The 23,833-nt window shown below is 44.9% G+C and overlaps 2 protein-coding genes across 2 annotated transcripts; both read right to left on the reverse strand.

Moving 5' to 3' along the window:
• Positions 1 to 1,449: 1,449 nt before the first annotated feature.
• arpin (actin related protein 2/3 complex inhibitor) lies at positions 1,450 to 9,415 on the reverse strand. Its single transcript, XM_079223192.1, has 6 exons — positions 9,298 to 9,415; positions 8,607 to 8,682; positions 8,319 to 8,451; positions 6,193 to 6,399; positions 2,982 to 3,145; positions 1,450 to 2,066 (listed from the first exon to the last, which is right to left on the reverse strand). Exons 1-6 carry the CDS (start codon positions 9,387 to 9,389, stop codon positions 2,058 to 2,060), a joined length of 681 nt encoding a protein of 226 aa, XP_079079318.1. The 5' UTR covers positions 9,390 to 9,415; the 3' UTR covers positions 1,450 to 2,057.
• Positions 9,416 to 10,752: 1,337 nt separating this feature from the next.
• On the reverse strand, positions 10,753 to 23,086 carry fam169b (family with sequence similarity 169 member B; the record flags this gene model as incomplete). Its single annotated transcript, XM_079224055.1, has 8 exons — positions 22,926 to 23,086; positions 22,147 to 22,249; positions 21,986 to 22,071; positions 19,564 to 19,726; positions 18,548 to 18,730; positions 13,212 to 13,337; positions 12,639 to 12,694; positions 10,753 to 11,085 (listed from the first exon to the last, which is right to left on the reverse strand). Exons 1-8 carry the CDS (start codon positions 23,049 to 23,051, stop codon positions 10,753 to 10,755), a joined length of 1,176 nt encoding a protein of 391 aa, XP_079080181.1. The 5' UTR covers positions 23,052 to 23,086.
• Between the last annotated feature and the right edge of the window lie 747 nt (positions 23,087 to 23,833).

Raw genomic sequence — 23,833 nt, forward strand, 5'->3', positions numbered from 1 at the left:
ATCATGTGTGTATCTATATATATATATATATATATATATATATATATATATATATATATATATATATATGTATGTATGTATGTATGTATGTATGTATATATATATATATATATATATATATATATATATATATATATATATATATATATATATATATATATGTATGTGTGTGTGTGTGTCTGTGTATATATACACTCACCTAAAGGATTATTAGGAACACCTGTTCAATTTCTCATTAATGCAATTATCTAATCAACCAATCACATGGCAGTTGCTTCAATGCATGTAGGGGTGTGGTTCTGGTCAAGACAATCTCCTGAACTCCAAACTGAATGTCAGAATGGGAAAGAAAGGTGATTTAAGCAATTTTGAGCGATTACTATTGAGTTACTGGGATTTTCACGCACAACCATTTCTAGGGTTTACAAAGAATGGTGTGAAAAGGGAAAAACATCCAGTATGCGGCAGTCCTGTGGGCGAAAATGCCTTGTTGATGCTAGAGGTCAGAGGAGAATGGGCCGACTGATTCAAGCTGATAGAAGAGCAACTTTGACTGAAATAACCACTCGTTACAACCGAGGTATGCAGCAAAGCATTTGTGAAGCCACAACACGCACAACCTTGAGGCGGATGGGCTACAACAGCAGAAGACCCCACCGGGTACCACTCATCTCCACTACAAATAGGAACAAGAGGCTACAATTTGCAAGAGCTCACCGAAATTTGACAGTTGAAGACTGGAAAAATGTTGCCTGGTCTGATGAGTCTCGATTTCTGTTGAGACATTCAGATGGTAGTCAGAATTTGGCGTAAACAGAATGAGAACATGGAGCCATCATGCCTTGTTACCACTGTGCAGGCTGCTGGTGGTGTAATGGTGTGGGGGATGTTTTCTTGGCACACTTTAGGCCCCTTAGTGCCAATTGGGCATCGTTTAAATGCCACGGCCTACCTGAGCATTGTTTCTGACCATGTCCATACCTTTATGGCCACCATGTACCCATCCTCTGATGGCTACTTCCAGCAGGATAATTGGTTTCTTGAACATGACAATGAGTTTACTGTACGAAAATGGCCCCCACAGTCACCAGATCTCAACCCAATAGAGCATCTTTGGGATGTGGTGGAATAATGTATATGAGTGTGTGTGTGTGTATGTATGTATATCATGTGTGTATATATATATATATATATATATATATATATATATATATATATATATATATATATATATATATATATATATACACACACACACACACATGTGTGTATGTATGTGTATATATACATGTATATTATATATATGTATATAAATATACATTTATACACATATTATACACGTACATAAACACACACACACACACATATATATACACACATTAAATTGTACATTCCTTTAATGTTGCAGCTGCTAAATGTGGGGCTGTTGTCTTTATTATATAACCTGATGTCTTTATTATATAAACAACCACGTAGGTTCTCAAGTACCCACATGCATCCAAAGTAATACATCATTTATTTGTTGCTAATATTTCTTATTACTAATCTGAATCAGCAAAGTAATACAATAATATTATCATTAAATGTGCATTATTTCCCTCTGGAAGTATAAAGTAGCAGAAGATAAAAGTAGAAAATGTAAAGTACAAGCATCTTAAAGTACAGTACTTAAGTACATGTGACTAGTTACTCGTCAGCAGAACCAGTAGAGGAGCTTCTAGAAGAAGGAACAGACCCTTTAAATGTGTCGAGCTGGCACATATCCCAGGACAGGGCTCCTCAGGTGGAAGAACAGATATTTGGGACTAATTGATACCAGGCTCTGCAGGAAAAGCCAGTTTATGCACATAGTACACAGGGGTGAGGTTCCAGAGATGCACTCTGGAGTGACGCGAGGTTTCCAGCCCCGAGGCCGCGCACATGGAAGAGATTAAGAACTCCGGTGAACCGCTGGGTTCCGATCAGAAGAGGGCGGGTGAATCCGAGCTGAAGCCGTCGGACCTGCAGACTGGAGCGGGGCCGAGAGGTCGGGGCCGACGGGTCGAGAGGCGCTTCCCTCAGTCGTCCTGGGAGAGGAACAAAGTGCGGGTCTAAGAACTCTGCTTTGTGTACACGGAGAACAACGCATGCAGAACCAGAGGGAACCGGGCCCACTTCCTGTTTAGTCAAAACACGGCTTCTCCTCCACATCCACTCTGTGTCAAAGAGGTAGAGTTCCCTTTACCACCGGGCCCACAAAGGAGGAAATGAGTCACAGCCCCAACATCCCCCTAAACCCTGACCCCTGAACCCTCAGGGACTCACTGATCACCTCTAAGTGGTTGAGTGTGAGAAGCTTCAGGGCTTGATGGTGTAAATATGAATGACAGCACTTTGCTGCAACATATCACGTGACCACATAAACACATAGTGTACCATTGTGTATTTATTTTATACTTTCAATTCACTGATTTTAACATTTTCCTCAGAAGATGAAAAGTCATTTTAAATGATCCATTTACTCGTTTTTGTGAAAACAAAATGTTTGATGAATGTAAATAAATATTATATATATATATATATATATATATATATATATATATATATATATATATATATATATATATATATATCATTTCTGCTTGCATTCCTCCGATTTCATGTGTTTTTATGTTCCATCTTTAATCCGTAATGTTGTAGTGTAAAGGTTTTTATCACGTGCCTCTTTGTTTACCTTTCTTTTTTTGTTATGTCTTCATGCTTCCATTGGGAACTGCATGTTTAACGCCACATTGCTATGAACTGTGGGTAATTCCCTTGAGCAAAGTCGGCATCTAATGCTGATTTACGGAAAGGGTTTATAAAGGGCTCAACATGTCTGACAGACTCAAGCACAGCGGGACAGAAGTAAACCCTTAAGGACTTCACGGGAGCCTCAAAGTCTGTGAGTCCTTCAGGTTGGAGACATATTCTCCCGATCGGGCGCATTAAAGGAGTCTCACCCATTCGTCCTCCGCTGCTCCCTCTCCTTCGCCGCCGGGCGTCGGAGTGCTGGCTGTGTCTGCTTTGTTGGCCAGAACCTTGTCTGTCCACGACGCTCCAGCATGATCGTCTCCAGCAAAGTTACACTTGGTCACCGTGCCGCCGTCCACTTTAGCTAAAGAGACTGGAAGCACGGGATCAAGTCGGGTTATTTAGTGCTTCACAAAAAAACAAAAAAAAACAAAGAGACACACAACACTTAACGTCTTGGAGTAAAAAGAGATTTAAAATGTACAAAATGATCTCCCAGGTGCTTCTGGACCCTCCTAGAGGGTCTGAGGTCTCACAATGTCCTAAAGGGAACACTGAATTAAAGAAACTAAGAGCATATAGCAACACAGGAAAAATTTATGTAGATTTGTAGAAATGTCCCACCAATTCCAAAAATATTATTATTAGTTTTTTTTATGAAGTGACGGAGTTTCTTGTTGTTGTGATAGTGGGCGAGCTGTACCCAGCATGCAGTTTGGCGGTGTAATTTTATAAATGTACAATTATTAGTGTTACAAATTGTTTATGTGTCACAAACTGTTGTCGTGATGTTTTGCCTGTTAAAGAGTGTTAGCTGTGGGTTATTAATTGTTGTTGACTAAAGTTAAAACCATGACTAAAGTTATAACCATGACACAAGTTATATCATGACTAAAGTTATAACCATGACACAAGTTATAGCCATGACTAAAGTTATAGCCATGACTAAAATTAGAACATGACTAAAGTTATAGCCATGACTAAAGTTATAACATGACTAAAGTTATAACCATCACTAAAGTTATAACCATCACTAAAGTTATAACATGACTAAAGTTATATCATGACTAAAGTTATAGCCATGACTAAAGTTATAACCATCACTAAAGTTATAACATGACTAAAGTTATAACTATGACTAAAGTTATAACATGACCAAAGTTACAACCATGACTAAAGTTATAACCATGACTAAAGTTATAACCATGACTAAAGTTATATCATGACTAAAGTTATAGCCATGACTAAAGTTATTACATGACTAAAGTTACAACCATGACTAAAGTTATAACCATCACTAAAGTTATAACATGACTAAAGTTATAACTATGACTAAAGTTATAACATGACTAAAGTTATAACTATGACTAAAGTCATAACCATGACTAAAGTTATAACATGACTAAAGTTATAACCATGACAAGTTATAACCATCACTAAAGTTATAACCATCACTAAAGTTATAACCATCACTAAAGTTATAACATGACTAAAGTTATAACCATGACTAAAGTTATATCATGACTAAAGTTATAACATGACTAAAGTTATAACCATGACACAAGTTATAGCCATGACTAAAGTTATAGCCATGACTAAAATTAGAATATGACTAAAGTTATAGCCATGACTAAAGTTATAACATGACTAAAGTTATAACCATCACTAAAGTTATAAACATCACTAAAGTTATATCATGACTAAAGTTATAGCCATGACTAAAGTTATAACATGACTAAAGTTACAACCATGACTAAAGTTATAACCATCACTAAAGTTATAACATGACTAAAGTTATAACTATGACTAAAGTTATAACATGACTAAAGTTACAACCATGACTAAAGTTATAACCATCACTAAAGTTATAACCATGACTAAAGTTATATCATGACTAAAGTTATAGCCATGACTAAAGTTATTACATGACTAAAGTTACAACCATGACTAAAGTTACAACCATCACTAAAGTTATAACATGACTAAAGTTATAACTATGACTAAAGTTATAACATGACTAAAGTTATAACCATGACTAAAGTTATAACCATGACCAAAGTCATAACCATGACTAAAGTTATAACATGACTAAAGTTATAACCATGACAAGTTATAACCATCACTAAAGTTCTAACCATCACTAAAGTCATAACCATGACTAAAGTTATAACCATGACAAGTTATAACCATGACAAGTTATAACCATCACTAAAGTTATAACCATCACTAAAGTTATAACATGACTAAAGTTATAACCATGACTAAAGTCATAACCATGACTAAAGTTATAACCATGACAAGTTATAACCATCACTAAAGTTATAACCATGACTAAAGTTATAACCATGACGAAAGTTATAACCATGACTAAAGTTATAACTATCACTAAAGTTATAACCATCACTAAAGTCATAACCATGACTAAATGTATAACCATGACAAGTTATAACCATCACTAAAGTTATAACAATGACTAAAGTTATAACCATCACTAAAGTTATAACCATCACTAAAGTTATAACATGACTAAAGTTATAACCATGACAAGTTATAACCATCACTAAAGTTATAACCATGACTTAAGTTATAACCATGACAGTAAGTAGCTCAGACCGCTGCGTCCTCAGTGGAACAATACATGTTGCTGCCTCCTGGAGAGCGACAACGGTTGTTGCGGCTCTGCACCGGTATACGGCCCAGCCCTACTTCAGACTACTGGCTCCTTATGTCGTGTTCACACCAAAACAGTTGCGAAATATTCGCGCGTCCAGATTACATGTAAAGTCAATGCACAGACGCGCTAGGTTGCGGAAAAGCGGATTTTTTAGAGGCGAAACGGCGTTGCGAATATTCGCAAATCCGCGTTGGCGGAATATAATATGGAATATTTCAACCCGCGTCGAGCGAATTATTCGCTGAGTTGCGAAAGCCAATCAGCGTTGAGAAGCTCCGCCCGGCATCACCGCCGTTACTGAATGAAACTGCTGGCCCGCTGAAGGAGCGCTGGAAGCGGCTTCATCCAGACACTCGTCCTGGAGGAGTCGAGCTGTGTGCGACTACAGATAATGTTATGAACCCAGACACGGGGCGGTTGATGTTCCGACGTGTGTGGGACTTCCTCAACAAGTATAAAGCAGAACTAGTGGTTATTTACCTGGTGGATGAAGGAAATAGTAAATGTTTTCAAGACACAGAGATAAGCCCCGCCCCCTTTCCCCAGCAATGGTTGCGAAAAAACGGATTAACCACATAGAGCGAATTTTTCACCTGCAGCGCGATATAGGCGAAGTGGCATTGCGAAAATTCGCAACTGTTTTGGTGTGAACACGGCATTAGGAGGACCCTGGAGCTGAAGCGGGGCTCAAACACTCGGCTTTCTGGGCTGAATGTGCGGTGGTAGATACGCTAACCCAGACTCACATATGAAGGGGCTGTTTCCTCGGGTCTTCAGACGTACATCCTGTCCCGTCTCAAGCTCCGTTTGGTCCATTTGGGTCTCCGGGTACCAGAAGGCCCAGGTCCCGCCGGGTCGGTGCTTGTCGGTAATCTTTAGCAGCTCGGCCTTGTTCACCGCCAGCGACAGCTGATCCTCGGACAGGCGGTCGGACTCCCCTGTCGCTTCCACCTCTGTGCGGGCAGAACGTGAGCATCACAGCCAATGAGAGGAGAGGGTTTTAGGGGTGCATGGATTATGCATTTCTCTAGTCCAACCAGGAAGTTGGACTAGAGCAAAAAGACAAAAAGCTAACAGGGATTTTTTTCTTTGGATAATTGCCAAATCTGATGTTAGTATTTACTTATTGTATTCACCAGTAGTATTGTTTAATTATTCTAGACGTTTGCTTATTTACCGTAAAAGTCGGGTTACAAGCCGCTTCTACCTCCGGTGGGTGTCCCTGCTGTAGCGGCGGGTGTTGCTACTGGCCGCGTCCCCTCTGCCAGAGTCGGGTGTCGAGCCGGGGCTGGTCCCGCTACCCTCGGTGGTTGTCGGGGAGCTAGTGGAGCGCTAGCTGGCTACAGCGGGGAGCTAACGGGGACACTGACCGAAGGTAGTAGCGTCTTGTAACCCGACTTTTACACAGATTTCGGTGCTTCTTCTTCTTTTGATAGTCATTTGTTTAGTTTCATTACTTGTTGACTTCGCCAATATGGCACCGGTTCCAACACGTCCGGTACCTACCGGACCGAAAAGCAACGCAGATATCGGTGCTTCCTTTCAGTGCCTGAGCCGATTTAAATATTATTTTTTTACACTACTCTGTAATGTGGCATGGTATATAGATACTAAAAAGGTAGCGCGGTACCCGTACGTTAAAAACGCTAAGATTTTGATGCATTGATACTTTATTAAAATAGCGCGGATCAGAGCGCTATTGTCGTTCGTCTGCATGCACAGCGGGGCTGGAGGGGGCGGGGCTTCCAGCGCTCACACACACAGCGCGCACACAGAGATCGCTGCAGACACGAGCACGAGCTTTTGAACGTCCGTTCTCGGCTTCCTGGAACAAATCTCTCCAGTTGATATGAATGATGACGTGTAGTCCAGTAAAGCAGCAGTTTGTAGAATCCAACAGTCTCTGAGTTCTGTTGCACACGGTCCCATCAGGCCACCTGATGCTTGTGTCTGTTCTTTTTTTTTCAATATATATATTGTTTATAGTTTGAAGTTAAAAGGTTTGAAGCTGTAGTTCGAAGTCAAGTGTTTTGTATGTATTTATTTAATTATAGTATACTTTAAACAGTACATATATTGTTCAATTTGAAAAAAAAAATTGCCTTGGCAATAAAAAAGTATTGGTTCGGTATTGTTTTAGAAAGCATCGTTTTAGCACCGGTATCGGAAACAAAGGGGCGCTGGGGGGGGGCGCTGGCTTCCGCGAGCAGGGACGATTTAGCTGTGAGTTTTCTCATCAAGTACAGAGAGACACGCATATTAAGAAATGGGCGTAAACATCTTAACGCTGATTGGCCAAGACACGTCACATCTAAGATGTTCTATTACGGAGATGAGAACAACGGGACGCTGATTAACCAAGACTCCACACGTCACATCAAAGATCTTCTATTGCAAAGATGGCTTATAGTAGTTTGTGCGGTCTGAAAAATGTGCGCGATCTGAAAAATCTATTGCGCGGCCACTTTGACTGGCCCGTGACATTTGCAAAAATGAAGCGGTCTAAACCATCTGGAGCACAAGGACGAAAACTCAATCTCGCCTAGGGCAACCAAAGGGCTCGAGTCGGCCCTGTTTAGGATACTGATATGTTCTGTACATCAAGAGAATCTTTACAAATGAACAACACTTTTATGAAGTTTGAATCGTGAACACAATCAGCAGAACCTTTTTTTTTAAATGAGCACGCTTTGGCTTCTGTACAACATCAAATGAAATACCCTCCTTCTCCATCAGCCCTTCACCGAGGTGACGATGTGCCATCAATGGGTCAAGACTGACCCATTCAAAGTGAACGATAGACTTCCACTACATGGAAGACAAAACCGTCTGAGAGGGAAAGAAATGTGCAAACATGAACTCATGCACTCACTGTAGGAGGACATGAGGAAGCCGGTGTTGACCTTTTTGGTGTCGCTGAAGTTGGGCTCGATCTCTTTCCCACTGGCGTCGAACTTCCTCCTGTGGATGCGGCTGGGTTTGATGTAGAGCACATAGAAACGGACCTGCCGGTGACAGACAGTGTGGTTTGGGTTCTGTTTGGTCTGCGTTCATGTTTAGTTTGTCCACTAAGAATTTGGGCAAAACATCTTTCTGAAGCGGCAGAAGGTGGACGACGTGTTTGTGCCGTCCCACCCGGCTGGACTTTGCCCGGTCATACCTTTTGACCGCTGTCATCACTGATCGCGTGTCTGGAGACATCCAGCAGCTTTCCTTCCAGAATGACCCCTGGGCCACTGGGTGGAAGAAAAACACAAAATAATAACACATATATATCTACTTTGACTTTTAACTGTGCATTCTCATGCTTATCGTCATCGTATATATATATAAAATTCAGTTTTGTAGATTCTACTGTTTTCTACCGTTTATTATTCACATTACTTGTTTACTCTTGCTCTTCTTGTGTGCACTTTACCCTGTTTGCTGCTGTAATCCTGACATGTCCCCACTGTGGGACTAATACAGGAACCTCTAATATAAGATGATGGTAGCCTGCATGTAAATATGGACAGTTACACACCAAACTTCATTAAAAAAACGGTATAATCTGCTATAACGATGTTACTCACAGAGTGAACCGAAACACACGATAGAGGGCGTTAGCTAGCAGGACTGTGAACACCTTTTTGTAGTTTTATTGAGATTACCTGCTGACTGGGGATTCATTTGAGTCCGGAATGTACACACTAATTACTTATAAATGAATGCGAGCTGCGCAGATTAGATCTACCTGCTTCAAACCTCGGGGAAGGTAAAGTGTCTCAATGGCGTCTGGTGTGGTTTCTCTTCATAACGAGGGCCAGCATGCGCCAGAAGAGACTGGAACCGTTACCATGGGAACGCGTTACCTTTCGTACGCAGCGGGATCCCACGCGCGGGCACGCGCCTCATCGTGCACCGGTTTGTTCTGTAAAGACGTGTTGTGGTAGATTCGGCTCATCGTTCATAACTTTACTGGAAGTCTTCTCTACTTCCTTGTTGATGGTCCTGGTTCATGACTTCCTGTTCCTACACGTAGCCGCGCGAGAGAGGTGCGCCTGGTTTTATACACGGCACGTGCCGACGGGAGGCCGCTGTGTGAGCGGAGTTCATGACTTTTCCATGACTTTAAACCAAATGTCATTACAAACATTTAGTGAAGTCTGGGTGTAGACAGTAAAAAGTGAGTAAATGTAGTATTTAAACTAACAATGAGAATACAAAGCATACAGTAAACCTTAAATGACTCAAATGAATGAGACAATAGTTTGATTACAAGAATAAACATTTATATAGATGCCTGTATGTATGTCTGCTTATATTTTGAGTCTTTCTTTTAAAAGCATATTCATTATTTCTAATTCAGCGTAAATGAACGACATGAACACATGAATATAACACATTTACATGACTTTTACTAAACTTTTGGGATTTTAGTCAAGGACTTTTCCAGGCCTGGAAATAACCATTTTAAAAAACAAGGTCTAATACAAAAGGTTCGTTGGAGATGACCCAATGCATGCTGGGTAGATTTGTGTCCGACTTGCTCCCGACTTGCTCTGACGTCATGCACACGTGGTGAACGATACTCTCACAAGATCAAGGCGGACGTTGATTTGAGAGCCAGGCGCTGCAGTAGTTCTCCACAGACTGCGTGGCCCAGTGCATGATGGGAAACGCCTGGCTGTCCCACATCAGAGAGCTGGTTGGCTCTTGGATCTGACAGCAAACACCATGTGTTGTAGAAAATCCTTATTTTATGTGTAGTTGTAATACTTAACGCTGAATTGTTGACTATTCGTCTCATGTTTAATCTGAAAACATATATTCTGTGGTTGTTAATACAAAATCTTATTTATACAACACATATCAAAACCAGTAGTAATGTATTTCACAGGCAGACATAAAAAGAACAACGAGAACTACGAGATAGAAAGTCTCAGAATTATGACTTTCTATCTCATAATTATTTTTTTTACTGTGTAAATGGGTTTCCATATATTTTAACATAAACACACTGTCAATATATGGAAGCTCACCCCCGCCAGGAATATGTTATTAGTTGCAAGAATGTGAACGGGCCTCGTGCGGCAACATACCCCTAAATACCACGAATATTTGCTCCAGATTTTTTGTTAGAGAAAGAAAAACACACAAGCGAGTTCAACTGAAGATGCACTAAACGCTGTTAATGAAACATCCACATGTGCTCTCTGTGAGCTGAACATGGATTGAAGGGCCAGTTTATCATTATGGTATGTAACGCCCCTACACTCTATAGTAAGGCAGGTGTTGTGCCGTGTGTTAAATTAACTTGAACAACATCAACATGTGGTGTTCAGGACAGGACATAGAGGGAAGTCTAAAAGCTTCTGAGGGGTAAGAGGGGTCTTGGCAGCGCTTTGTGCTTCCTCCGCCTCTGCAGATGGAGGCGGGTTGGATTCCAGACTTTGCTTTGCGCTTAGGGACGCTGGCGGTCTGGTGCGGGGTCCAGAGTCCAGGTCCTCGGCGTGGGCCGAGGACATCGTGCTGCTCGGGGAGCTTCCTCCTCGGCCTGGATCACAAGCTTCCACTTGTTGTCCTGAAGAGCCCGTTGCCGGGTAGGCGTTCGCACCGCAGGAGGTCGCTGAGGTCGCGTCCCCTCTGCCAGCGGGGGGCTGCAGTGAAACAAACAGACGCTCTGATCCCAGGAAGCACAAACATCATCAACACAAGGGGGACACATTACTGCAAGAGCACAATACTAAAGACTGCCCACCAATAGGTTCCGTCCTATTGAAGCTTGTACAGTTTAGTTCTTGTTTCCTTGTATATTCTGAGAGTATCACTCTGAATGGATTGACATAATAACAGCCTTACTGTGAACTGCTATTCATACAGGACTCCTGTGCTTTAAGGTGTTACTGTACACCCTCAGCTCTGAGGAATGTATTGTATCACTGAGGTTTCAACTTCACTCTGACTCGAGTCTTTGCACTAAAGACCCGAGTCGAGTCCCGAGTCAAGACTGACAAGTCCCGAGTCAAGACTGACAAGTCCCGAGTTGAGTCCGACAAGTCCCGAGTCAAGACTGACAAGTCCCGAGTTGAGTCCGACAAGTCCCGAGTCAAGACTGACAAGTCCAGAGTCAAGACTTACAAGTCCAGAGTTGAGTCCGACAAGTCCCGAGTCAAGACTGACAAGTCCCGAGTTGAGTCCGACAAGTCCCGAGTCAAGACTGACAAATCCCGAGCCGTGTCCGACAAGTCCCGAGTCAAGACTGACAAGTCCCGAGTCAAGACAAACAAGTCTCGAGGCGAGTCCGACGAGTCCCGAGTCAAGACTGACAAGTCCCGAGTCGAGTCCGACGAGTCCCGAGTCGAGACTGACAAGTCCCGAGTCAAGTCCCGAGTCAAGACTGACAAGTCCCAAGTCGAGACTGAAAAGTCCCGAGTCGAGTCCGACAAGTCTCGAGTCGAGTCCGACAAGTCCCGAGTCAAGACTGACAAGTACCGAGTCAAGTCCGACGAGTCGAGACTGACAAGTCCCGAGTCGAGTTCAGAGTCAAGACTGACAAGTCCCGAGTCAAGACTGAAAAGTCCACAGTCGAGTCCGACAAGTCCCGAGTCGAGACTGAAAAGTCCACAGTCGAGTCCGACAAGTCTCGAGTCGAGACTGAAAAGTCCCGAGTCGAGTCCGACAAGTCTCGAGTCGAGTCCGACAAGTCCCGAGTCGAGACTGACAAGTCTACAGTCGAGTCCGACAAGTCCAGAGTCAAGACTGACAAGTCCCGGGTCGAGTCCAGAGTCGAGACTGACCAGTCCAGAGTCAAGTTTAATTAAAAATTCTGAAGAATCTGAAGTCCAAGTCATGTGACTCGAGTCCAAGTCATGTGACGCGAGTCCTCACCTCTGAGACCAAGTCAACTTTATTCATACAGCCTGACATCCTAGAGGACACACGTTCCTCAAGAGGCTCTACATCTGGACTACATTCCCCACCCCCTGTCCCGAGAGCCTCCACTCAGTCTCTAGCCACGCTGGCAGCTCTATAGGACAATGGCGCTGTGTGCTAAATGCTAATGTTAGCATGCTAATATGCTCTGAGAAAGAATTTAGCTCGCTGATGCTAAGCAGGTACAATGTTTACCTTGCATTTGTTAATGAGCACTAAACACAAAGTAGAGATGAGGATTATTTCAACATGAGCAGAGAAACACGGAGATCCCCACCTTGAGAGAAGACTCATCTTGGTTCCTCTGCGTTTCCTCTGGTTCCTCTTTAATACCTAGAACGACACGAGTCAAATGAGGTCACTTGAGAGTGAGCGGTACCGAGAGAAGCTCTATCCAACAGCCAATAGCCATGTGAAGGTACAGTGGGTAATGTCTACCTGAGCACAGAGCGAAGGCTCTTCCTCTAATCTGAGCTTCTCTGTGCTTTGGTTTGGTTGTCTGGGTGGCCGTTCGTACCTTTTTCTTTTTTTTTTCAGAATCAGATTTCCATGACTTTAAACCAAATTTCCATGACCAAACATTTAGTGAAATCTGGGTGTAAACAGTAAAAAGTGAGTAAATGTAGTATTTAAACTAACAATGAGAATACAAAGCATACAGTAAACCTTAAATGACACAAATTAATGAGACAATAGTTTGATTAAAAGAATAAACATTTATATAGATGCCTGTATGTATGCCTGCTTATATTTTGAGTATTTCTTTTAAAAGCATAAAGCGCATCTTTACTTTTCCAGGCCTGGAAATAACCATTTTAAAACTCCAAAATGAAATAAATATAATCCGCACCGAGGGAGTAGCGGCCGAGCCGGATGCTGAGCCAGATATTCCGTCGCTGAGTCCAGTCCCCCGGAGCCTCCACCTCATACAGATGCTCCAGATGTTCCTGGTGCTGCTGCAGAAAGCTCCTGCACACTGAAGGCACAGGAGACACGACCTGTTCACGGGTTGCTATGGCGTTAGCACATTCAAGAGCGTCTGTTCTGCATTCACACACCGTCACGCTCAGCTCTCAGATAGACATTACGACCACAGGATCCCTGTGGCATTGTGGGGGATTTGAGATGAACATACCACAGCGGAAACCTAAACTTCTTGATCTTTATTGTGTTGGGACTTTTAGGTGTTTTGACAGCCGCGAAACATAAATAAATAAATCATCACGGACTGCATGTGAACACAAGTCCTTTAGTTCGTTATTCCCACACGGCATGAATGCAGCCGGGACCGCGGTCAAAACAACGACAGGAAACATGCATTCCTCTGCCAAACATGACGGAAGTCTCATCTAGCCTTCTTAGAATCAGAAACCATTTATTGCCAAGTATGTTTACACATACCGTACAAGGAATTTATCCTGGCGGAAGGTGCATGACATTTAACAATAAACATTTAACGATAAACATAAAACAGTGCAATAAAAAGGGAGCATGAATATTTACAATTGGGTCTACTGAATATTTACAATTAGAACTACGGAATATAAAAATTAAAGTTGTGCAGGGGAGTGACTGGTAGGATCTTGTCTGGGGCTGACAGAGTCAGAGTCAGTCAGTGGGGGACCCGGCTCTGTTGATGAGCCCGACTGCTGACGGGAAAAAACTGTGTGGCGTGAGTTCTTGATCCTGATGGACCTCAACCTCCTGCCAGAGGGAAGGAACTCAAACAGGTTGTGTCCAGGGTGAGAGGGGTCAGCTACAACCTTTCTAGCTCGCTTCAGAGTCCTGGAAGCGAACAAGTCCTGGAGGGATCACCCTCTCGGCAGAGTGGATAATGTCCTTGGCAGTGGCTGCAGCGTGCCAGATGGTGATGGAGGAGCAGAGGATGGACTCAACGATGGAGGTGTAGAAGTGCACCATCATGGTCTTTGTCAGGTTGAATTTCTTCAGCTGCCTCAAGAATATCAGTTCCCACTTGGGGTCCTGGGTTAGGATGGAGCCCAGGAAGCGAAAGGACTCCACAGCGTCGACGGGGGAGTTGCACAGGGTGAGAGGGGCGGGTGGGGCTGCGTTCTTTCTGTAATACACAACCATCTCCACTGTCTTCAGGGCGTTGAGCTTCAGGTTGTTCTGGCTGCACCAGGTCTCCAGGTGGTCAGTCTCCCACCTGTAGGCGGACTCGTCCCCACCAGAGATGAGTCCAATGAGGGTGGTGTCATCCGCGAACTTCAGGAGCTTGAGGGACTGGTGACTGGAGGTGCAGCTGTTGGTGTACAGGGAGAAGAGCAGAGGGGAAAGAACTCAGCCTTGGGGGGAACCGGTGCTGATGGTCCGAGAGCCTGAGACGTGCTTCCCCAGCTTCACGTGCTGCTTCCTGTCAGTCAGGAAGTCTGTGATCCACCTGCAGGTGGAGTCGGGCACGTGCAGCTGGGAGAGCTTGTCCTGCAGCAGAGACGGGATGATGGTGTTAAAGGCAGAGCTGAAGTCCACAAACAGAATCCTGGCGTAGGTTCCTGGGGAGTCCAGATGCTGGAGGATGTAGTGGAGGGCCATGTTAACAGCATCGTCTACAGACCTGTTGGCCCTGTAGGCGAACTGCAGAGGGTCCAGGAGTGGGTCAGTCAGGGTTTTGAGGTGGGACTTCATGACCACAGAGGTCAGGGCGATGGGCCTGTAGTCATTGAGTCCTGTGATCTTGAGGACGGGGATGATGTTGTTATAACTCACCCTGGAGCTGGTTGGAACACTGCTGTACTCACAGAAGCTGATGTATGAAGTTACAGCCTCTGTGTACTCATCCAGACTGTTGGTAGCAGTCCTGAAGACATCCCAGTCTGTACAGTCCAAGCACGCCCGAAGATCCTCCATGGCCTCACTGGTCCACTTCTTGAAGTTCCTCACCACAGGTTTGCAGAGCTTTAGTTTCTGCCTGTATGAGGGAATCAGGTGAACCATGACGTGGTCGGAGTTTCCCAGAGCAGCACGAGGAATGCTCTTCTCTCTAGTTGGGCATTTAATAGACTGTCTATATTTAGGGAGTTCATGGCTGAGGTTCCTCCTCCAATGAATCGCCACCTTAACGTGTTGGAGGAGTTTGAGTGGCTCAGTGATCCTGGGAGCTATGTTGTCCGGGGCGTCAGCCCCTGGTAGGGTCTCCCAAGGCAAACAGGTCTCGGGGGAGAGCCCAGACTAAGAGGTTCAAAAAAACCCTGATGAATAGCAGCCCACGGTCTAAAGCTACCTCGCCCGGACAAGGGAAACCGGGGCACCCTCCCGGAGCCAGACCCAGGAGGGGAGCTCGTCGGCGAGCGTCTGGTGGCTGGGCTTTCGCCCATGGGGCCCGGTCGGGCTCAGCCCGAAGAAACAACATGGAGCAGCAGTCACCCCGTGGACCCACTACCCGCGGGGAGAATTATCGGGGTCGGTTGCTATGCAGACCGGGCGGCGGGCCAGGCAGGAGACCTGGGCGAGCCGATCGCCGGCAGCATAGACTAGCTCTAGGGACGTGGAACGTCACCTCGCTAGCGGGGAAAGAGCCGGAGCTGGTGCAGGAGGTGGAGCGGTACCAGCTAGATATAGTTGGGCTCGCCTCCACGCACAGCATGGGCTCTGGAACCAAGCTCCTGGAGAAGGGTTGGACTTTGTCCTTTTCTGGAGTTGCCCAGGGTGAGAGGCGCCGGGCGGGAGTGGGGATACTCACGAGCCCCCGGCTGAGCGCCGCTATGTTGGAGTTTTCCCCGGAGAACGAGAGGGTCGCAGCTGCGATGGTCGCGGATGCTAAAACTCGGGCATGGGAGGAGTTCGGGGAGGCCATGGAGAAGGACTTTCGGTTGGCCTCAAGGAAGTTCTGGCAAACCATCGGCTCAGGAAGGGAAAGCAGGGGCTACCCCAGGCTGTTCTCAGCAGGGGGGGGGGAACTGCTGACCCGGACTGGGGACATCGTCGGGCGGTGGAAAGAGCACTTTGAGGAACTCCTAAACCCGGCCAACATGTCCCCCGGAGAGGGGGCAGCGCCGGCAGACTTTGGGGTGGTTTCTCCCATATCCCTGGCAGAGGTCGCTAAGGTAGTCAAAAAGCTCCTTGGTGGCAAGGCGCCAGGGGTGGATGAGATCCGCCCTGAGATGCTGAAAGCACTGGACATTGTTGGGCTGTCTTGGTTGACACGCCTTTTCAGTGTCGCGTGGGGGTCGGGAACAGTGCCCATAGACTGGCAGACCGGGGTGGTGGTTCCCATCTTCAAGAAGGGGGCCGGAGAGTGTGCTCAAACTATCGTGGCATCACACTGCTCAGCCTCCCGGGAAAAGCTTATGCCAGGGTGCTGGAAAGGAGGCTCCGACCATCCGACTCTCTGCTGTTCGCGGATGATGTGGTCTTGTTTGCCTCCTCGGACTGTGACCTCCAGCATTCACTGGGGCGTTTTGCAGCCGAGTGTGAAGCGGCAGGGATGAGAGTTAGCGCCTCCAAATCTGAGGCCATGGTGCTCTGCCGGAAACCGGTGGATTGCTCCCTCCAGGTGGGGACAAACTGCCTACCCCAAGCGAAGGAGTTCAAGTATCTCGGGGTCTTGTTCACGAGTGAGGGTAAGGTGGAGCGGGAGATCGACAGACGGATCGGTGCGGCTGCAGCAATAAAACAGGCGCTGTACCGGTCCGTCCTGGTGAAGAGGGAGCTGAGCCGGAAGGCGAAGCTCTCCATTTACTGGTCGGTCTACGTTCCAACCCTCACCTATGGTCACGAACTCTGGGTCGTTACCGAAAGAACGAGATCTCGAATACAAGCGGCCGAAATGAGCTTCCTCCGCAGGGTGGCCGGGCTCACCCTTAGAGATAGGGTAAGGAGCTCGGACATCAGGGGGGAGCTTGGAGTCGAGTCGCTGCTCCTTCGTGTCGAAAGGAGTCAGCTGAGGTGGTTCAGCATCTAGTCAGGATGCCTCCTGGACGCCTCCCATTAGAGGTTTTCCAGGCACGTCCAACTGGTAGGAGACCCCGGGGAAGACCGAGGACACGCTGGAGGGATTATATCTCCCGGCTGGCCTTGGAACGCCCCGGGATCCCCCAGAATGAGCTGGAAAGTGTTGCGGGTGAGAGGGAAGCCTGGGTTGGCCTGCTGAACCTGCTGCCACCGCGACCCGACCCCGGATAAGCGGCTGATAATGGATGGATTGATGGATGGCTGAGGTTTCCTTTGTTAAAGTCCCCAAGTTGGAAATAAGTCCGCTGGAGTATTTCCCCTGATGTTCATGAGCTCATCTCCGGGGAAAGAACTCAGTGAATCACAGCAGAAAGCAGTATTTAAGGCAAAAACAATAAAAAACAATGAGCACCAACACGCCGAGGCAGCCATTTGCGGCGCCATGACAACTCTTGTGTTCGGGTCGAACCGTTTTAGGTTTTAATGCATAAAAGAACCACATAAATATGTTTATTGCATCAAGGCTTTTTGACTGTCAGGAACCTCTATTTCAACAAAATAAAAACAAAAACAAATTTTTTTCACTAAATTATAAAACGCTCTGGTTGAAATTATGACCTTTGTGTTGTTCGGGTCGGTTTCGACCCAGTTATTAAAATAAGATTTGCTTGATTGGTTGTTGTTTTTTGACCTTGCAAATCTATATTTTGTGTTATGACTTGTTCTGCTTTTCAATTTGTGTTTGTATTAAAGTTCTATTGCAGAAGTAAATATACAGTAAATGGGTCGAAATTGACCCGTAACACCATAGATACTATAGTTAATAATATTAAAATAAAAAAATAAAAATGTATTTAAGAGATGTGTTCTAATACCCCTCAGTAATAGTCAGGTAACACAACAACCTTTTATTTATTTATATGATTCTCTTGAGGTTAATTTTTACCAATTTTTTTTAAAACTGACAAAGAAAAGGCCCAGAGGCCCACACCAAAAATATTAAAACATACAACAATATGTTCATGGATAAGGAAGCCTAACAAGGTCACCAAGAGATGAGAAACACATTGGATGATAGATAATTGACGTTACTGTATTTTACAACTGATTTAAGACATGGGTCAAAACCGACCCCGTTAACACAAGAGATGCTAACAGAAAGCTAACACAAGAGATGCTAACAGAAAGCTAACACAAGAGGAAGGCTAGATAAGACAAGATGAAGAATGAATGGGCTTTGCATGGGTGGGGGGCTAAAAGAGAACCTTGGCTGACCTGCCACCATGCCAGGTGAGAGCGGAGAGCTGATTCCTAGAAACTGCTCCGTGGAGAACGAGGAGCAGAAATCGTCCAGCATCTGGAGGCCGAGGCCTCTCCTCCTCCAGCTGCTCCTCACCAGCAGCGTGTCCAGAGCCGGCAGCAGGTAGCCGCGACCGCTCCAGCCGTCGCACCGGCTGCCTGAGACACGTGACGTACTGTTAACCAATCACAGTGGACGGCACAGACCACTGGAGCGTGCCGCTTGATCAACAAGCGTTTACAAATGTTCGTATCGGCCAATATAACGGCCACAAAGCTTTTTAATGACGGTCCTTTAGTTTGTTATTAACTCAAACCATGTTTTTGATCAATTTTTTTCTGCAATAATACATTTAATTTACTTATGTTTACATAACTCACAAAAGTAGTATTTTTGATGCTCTGGAGATACTTGTTAAGCTCAGAGACCCGAGCAGATACAGTGGGATGCATTTACTGACCGACTCGGAACGGCTGACTTGCAGAATTTGCGTCCCCTGCTTTATGGTCTGTTTGACTCTAAATGACCATCATTTACTAAATGAACATCATGCTGTATTGAAGAAGACTTGAAACTAGAGATTGAGACATAAACTCATGTTTACAATGTTTACTGAGGGAATACATCAAGAGAAGTAGAGTCATTTATATAGACTTCTATACAACCAGAGGAGTCATCCCCGGGTGGTCATGAGAGAGAATGCAGCTTTAACACATGAAGCATATACTTCTATACAACCAGAGGAGTCACCCCCCTGGTGGACAGTAGAGAGAATGCAGCTTTAACACATGAAGCATAGACTTCTATACAACCATAGGAGACAGCTTTAAGACACTTCCGCATTGGCTTCACTTCTCAGACCAGGACGTTGCTGCCTGGGAGCAACTACCAATGTCAGAAATTACAGTCTGCAAAATTGACACGTATAAGTACATCTGTGGATCCTCCTCCTCCTCCTCCTCCTCCTCCTCCTCCTCCTCCTCTTCCTCACCTTTGTGTTTGATGGTGTAGAAGCCGACCGCCTGGCCGTCCCTCCACAGCAGCTTGCAGCTCTCGGTGCGGGGGTGTAGGGAGAACAGCAGCTTCTCCTGGGAGGACCTCTCCACCACCCGACTGAGCAGGAACACGATCACCCTCTCCACCAGCGACCGCACCTGGGCCAAACACAGACCCCGATGAGAACCGACACGTTCACATCACTCAGACCTACACATCGCATATGACGACGTCTATAATAACAATAATACATATAATAACTGTCCCTCTGCGATGCCAACATCAGCTCAAGCAGCTATGCAGAGCCAACCTCTTCCCTGTGAAGGGGTTTTTATTTTATCTATCTTTTTATCTTTATTGGGGGAGTTTTTCCTGATCCGATGTGAGGTCCCGGGACAGGGATGTCATGTATACAGATTGTAAAGCCCTCCGAGGCAAACTTGTATTTGTGATGTTGGGCGATATAAAATAAATTTAATTTAATTGCGTGTCGTTAGTCCAACATAAACTTTGTAAAGCGTGACTCGACTCAACTGTCTGACTTCACATTTTCAGTCTATTTCAGTGGTTCTCAAACTGTGGGGCGTGACCCTCTAGTGGAGCGCGGAGGAATTACAGGTGGGGCAGATCGATTTTCTTAATACATACTTAAAAAAGAAATAAAAAAATCCTTTAGTAATCCTACAGTGGGGAAATTATTCTCTGCATTTGACCCATCCTTAGTAGTTAGGGAGCAGTTAAGGCTGTTCCTTCCTCATGAGCTACATGAGAACTTTACATAGTACAAAAGTACAAAGCACACGGACATACAAGTCAAATGCCTGTACTTTCGTGGAAATGTTTACGTTACGGCGTTAACAATCGGTGATTACCGATTCTTGCCGTTTTGCCAAAACAAAAACAGCAAAAAGGCCTATTTCACGAAGATCAGATTTTTGTTGGGGCGGTGGTGCGTGAACAAGTTTCTTCCTCCAACGTGGGGCGTGACAAAAAAAAGTTTGAAAACCACTGGGTTACTTAGAAGTTGACACTGACCGACTGATATTCACAGATGAACTCTGTGTGACTGGAGACAGTCTGGTTGAACAGGTGTATCTGGTGGACCAGTAGGGTCACAGTAGGGTCAAGTCTTTTCTATATAGAGATCTGTGTCTTGCATGCTTATGTTCTGACCATCTCCATATATGGACTTACGTGTCACATGCCTGTGCTCAGCATCTCTCCCTGAAATGTAAATAACTGACCTCTAGGTTAAAACCTAAGTTTAAGCAGGTTAACGTCCATGAATGGACATGAAGATGACACGAGTCCCGTCTCTTAAATAAACACGTAAAATCAGCCGATCTGAACTTCTCAGACTAAATTCTGGAGCCGTTCTGCGGGATGAGGCCGCACATTCCTCTGTGGGGTCGCGGTTACACTGAGATAAGCGTGGCTGCTGAACGCTGTGACATTAGAGATATCCCTTCGGCTCAGGATGACTGTGTTTGTTTTCTCAAAGGTACAAGACAATTACTGTGTCAGCTTGAGAAAATTAAGATAATTATCTCATTATCGTGAGAAAACATCTTTGTTATCCCAGGATGACGAAAGATCTTGAGGATACCGGTGTAACACGCCAAATGAACCCCCGCCCAGATTAAACCTGGGTATACTTTGGCCCAGGCCAGAGTCTACCCAGGGGATAAACTGTGCGAGGCCAAACTATACCCGGGGGTGTAAAATAGCCTTGGCCAGGGCCGGTCCTTTCTATAAGGGATCATAATGTCAGGTAATCTTGATAGTTAGCTAACGTTAGCTAGCCAGTGAAGGGGTGTGACGTTCGTTATTGCCATTCAGTCGAAACTGTCATGAGGCTATTTTTAGCTAAACAGAGCCATGTTCAGCTGTAGTTGCGTTATTTTCGTTGGGTCATAAAGTTGAAATAATAACAACGTTAGTATTGGTGTAGCGAGCTAGACAGTTTAATCAGATCTGATTCAACTAATCAACAGCTATCTTGGAATGAAAAAGGTATGTCAGGCTGTCCAAATACTCAACAATTCTTAATAACTAAATAAGATGGCCCGGGAAGTAATACAAGTCTATGTTTTAGAGTTTTAAGATTTAAGTCACTTAGGTTTCTCACTTAATTTACCTGACAAAGCTGAACCCCCAATAAAATGTTGAAAAATTAAGTAATTCTTGTGTATATCAGTCAACACTACTGATATCATGGGGGTATAATCTGGCCTATAAATTGGCCTAGACTATAATATACCCGGGGTATAATCTAGCCTGGGCACCTTTAACCCCAGGTATAGTCCGGACTGGGGGTATACACAGGAATATAGACCGCAAACTCGGCCGTGCAAAAAACCAGACACATGTTACACTAACTGGGGGGTGTAATTCATTTAAATGCTGACATCAGTTACCGAAATCAAACCAACTCTGGAGTTGCTCGACGTGCGCAAGACGTCGTCCACGCGCCACCACTTCCCATGCAGGTATAAGGCCGCCACTGTGAAGGGAGAGCGGAGAGCGTTAGTCTTCCGTCTTCGTGGGTGTCAGAGGGGCCGTGAGTTCAGGCCCAGACCTCGAGTGGGGTCCTCAGGAGGGTGGAGGGCCAGCAGCGTGCAGTCGGGCCGCTCGTCCTCAAACAGCTGCAGCCGCCTCATGTGGGTTAGTGTGACCGCGACCTGAGAGGACAGAGAGACGACGGTGACCAAAACCTCCAAACATCCCTTTTGTTTGGTGTCAAGCTGAATGTCTGTACTACGCAGGGTTCATACACATTCTGAACAATGGGTTCCATGACTTTTCCATGATTTTAAACCAAATGTCCATGACAAACATTTAGTGAAATCTGGGTGCAAACAGTAAAAAGTGAGTAAATGTAGTATTTAAACTAACAATGAGAATACAAAGCATACAGTAAACCTTAAATGACACAAATGAATGAGACAATAGTTTGATTAAAAGAATAAACATTTATATAGATGCCTGTATGTATGCCTGCTTATATTTTGAGTCTTACTTTTAAAAGCACATTCACTATTTCAAACTCAGCGTAACTGAACGTCGTGAACACATGAATATAACACATTTACATGACTTTTACTAAAATTTGGGAATTTTATTTTTTTCAAAGGACTTTTCCAGGCTTGGAAATAACCATTTTAAACAAAACAGTGTCAATAATGTCCACCTCCACCATGTAACCAGGCGTTAACAGTCATTTAATTGAGAAGCAGTGGAGATGTAATTACTGTGGAGATTCCTGCCTTTACTTAATTGGAAATTATATTATTTTTTAAACTAAAAAAAAACAGCATCATGGTCATTATGGAAAAGGTCATTCTAGTGTTATGGTACCTTTGAAGTCTGTGATAATTGAAGCCACTCGTCATCGCGAGGCCCCGCCTCCAAGCATGAGAGGTACTCTTCAGATGCTGACGTCATCTCGCCGTCCTCCACGGCGGGAAGGTCCACGGGGAACATGGCCGCTCAACGGCACAGCTGGTTATGGGATGGATTTTCACAAGGGGGGGGGGGGTTCAAAAACATCAACAAGTAACGTGGCTTCGTGGATGTAATAAATTGACTATTTTGTGCAGTTTTATTTCTAGAAAAATAAGTATTTCCACCAGACCACGACACAACCTCCGTCAGTCCAAAGTCGCCTCGTGCAGATATCTAGCAGCGGGACAGTGACGTAGGTGCTGGTTCCTTAAGGTGCACAGGTTCCAGGAACCAGCGCAGGTGGAGCTGATAGCTACATGGACTCTAACACCGTGACGTCATGACTTCACGTGCACAGACGCGTTCAGTGACAGTCCGACTGTTAATGACTGATACGCTGCTGACTGCTGCGTCGCACTTTGAACTGCTAACTTAACAATGCTAACAAGAACAACATGACAGGACAACAATACCCATAAGGCCTCGCGAAGCGACGTCGTCACAAATACTGTGGGCTTAATTAACAATGGACTTACTTTCCGGGACCGAATACGTTAAAAGAATAGCAGAGTCGTCCACGGGAGCAGCTCTCTGCTCCACCTGTAAACTTCCCTAAATGTCACTTTTACCCCACCTTGATGGCTTTTTCTTTGACCTGCAGCGACACCCTGTGGCAGGAGAGCGTCACTGCGTGCTTCTGTCAAGCGCCGTCAAGATCGCCAGCATATACATCTCTTTATTTAAAAGGGACCATGTACAGTTAAAACATCAATGTCACCATTTGATGCACTGTACCAGCTTGTAGCTACAGCTCATCTGTA

The sequence above is a fragment of the Taurulus bubalis genome (assembly GCF_910589615.1).
Source record: "Taurulus bubalis genome assembly, chromosome: 9".
Taxonomy (NCBI): Eukaryota; Metazoa; Chordata; class Actinopteri; order Perciformes; family Cottidae; genus Taurulus; species Taurulus bubalis.

Excerpts from the sequence above, each read along its gene's own strand:
- arpin (XM_079223192.1), bottom strand. The coding sequence starts at position 9,389 with ATGAGCCGAATCTACCACAACACGTCTTTACAGAACAAACCGGTGCAC. Across the intron at positions 8,683-9,297 it reads GATCCCGCTGCGTACGAAAG|TGGCCCAGGGGTCATTCTGG; the intron begins GTAACGCGTTCC and ends TCTTCCACCCAG. Across the intron at positions 6,400-8,318 it reads CTTCCTCATGTCCTCCTACA|AGGTGGAAGCGACAGGGGAG; the intron begins GTGAGTGCATGA and ends CTGCCCGCACAG.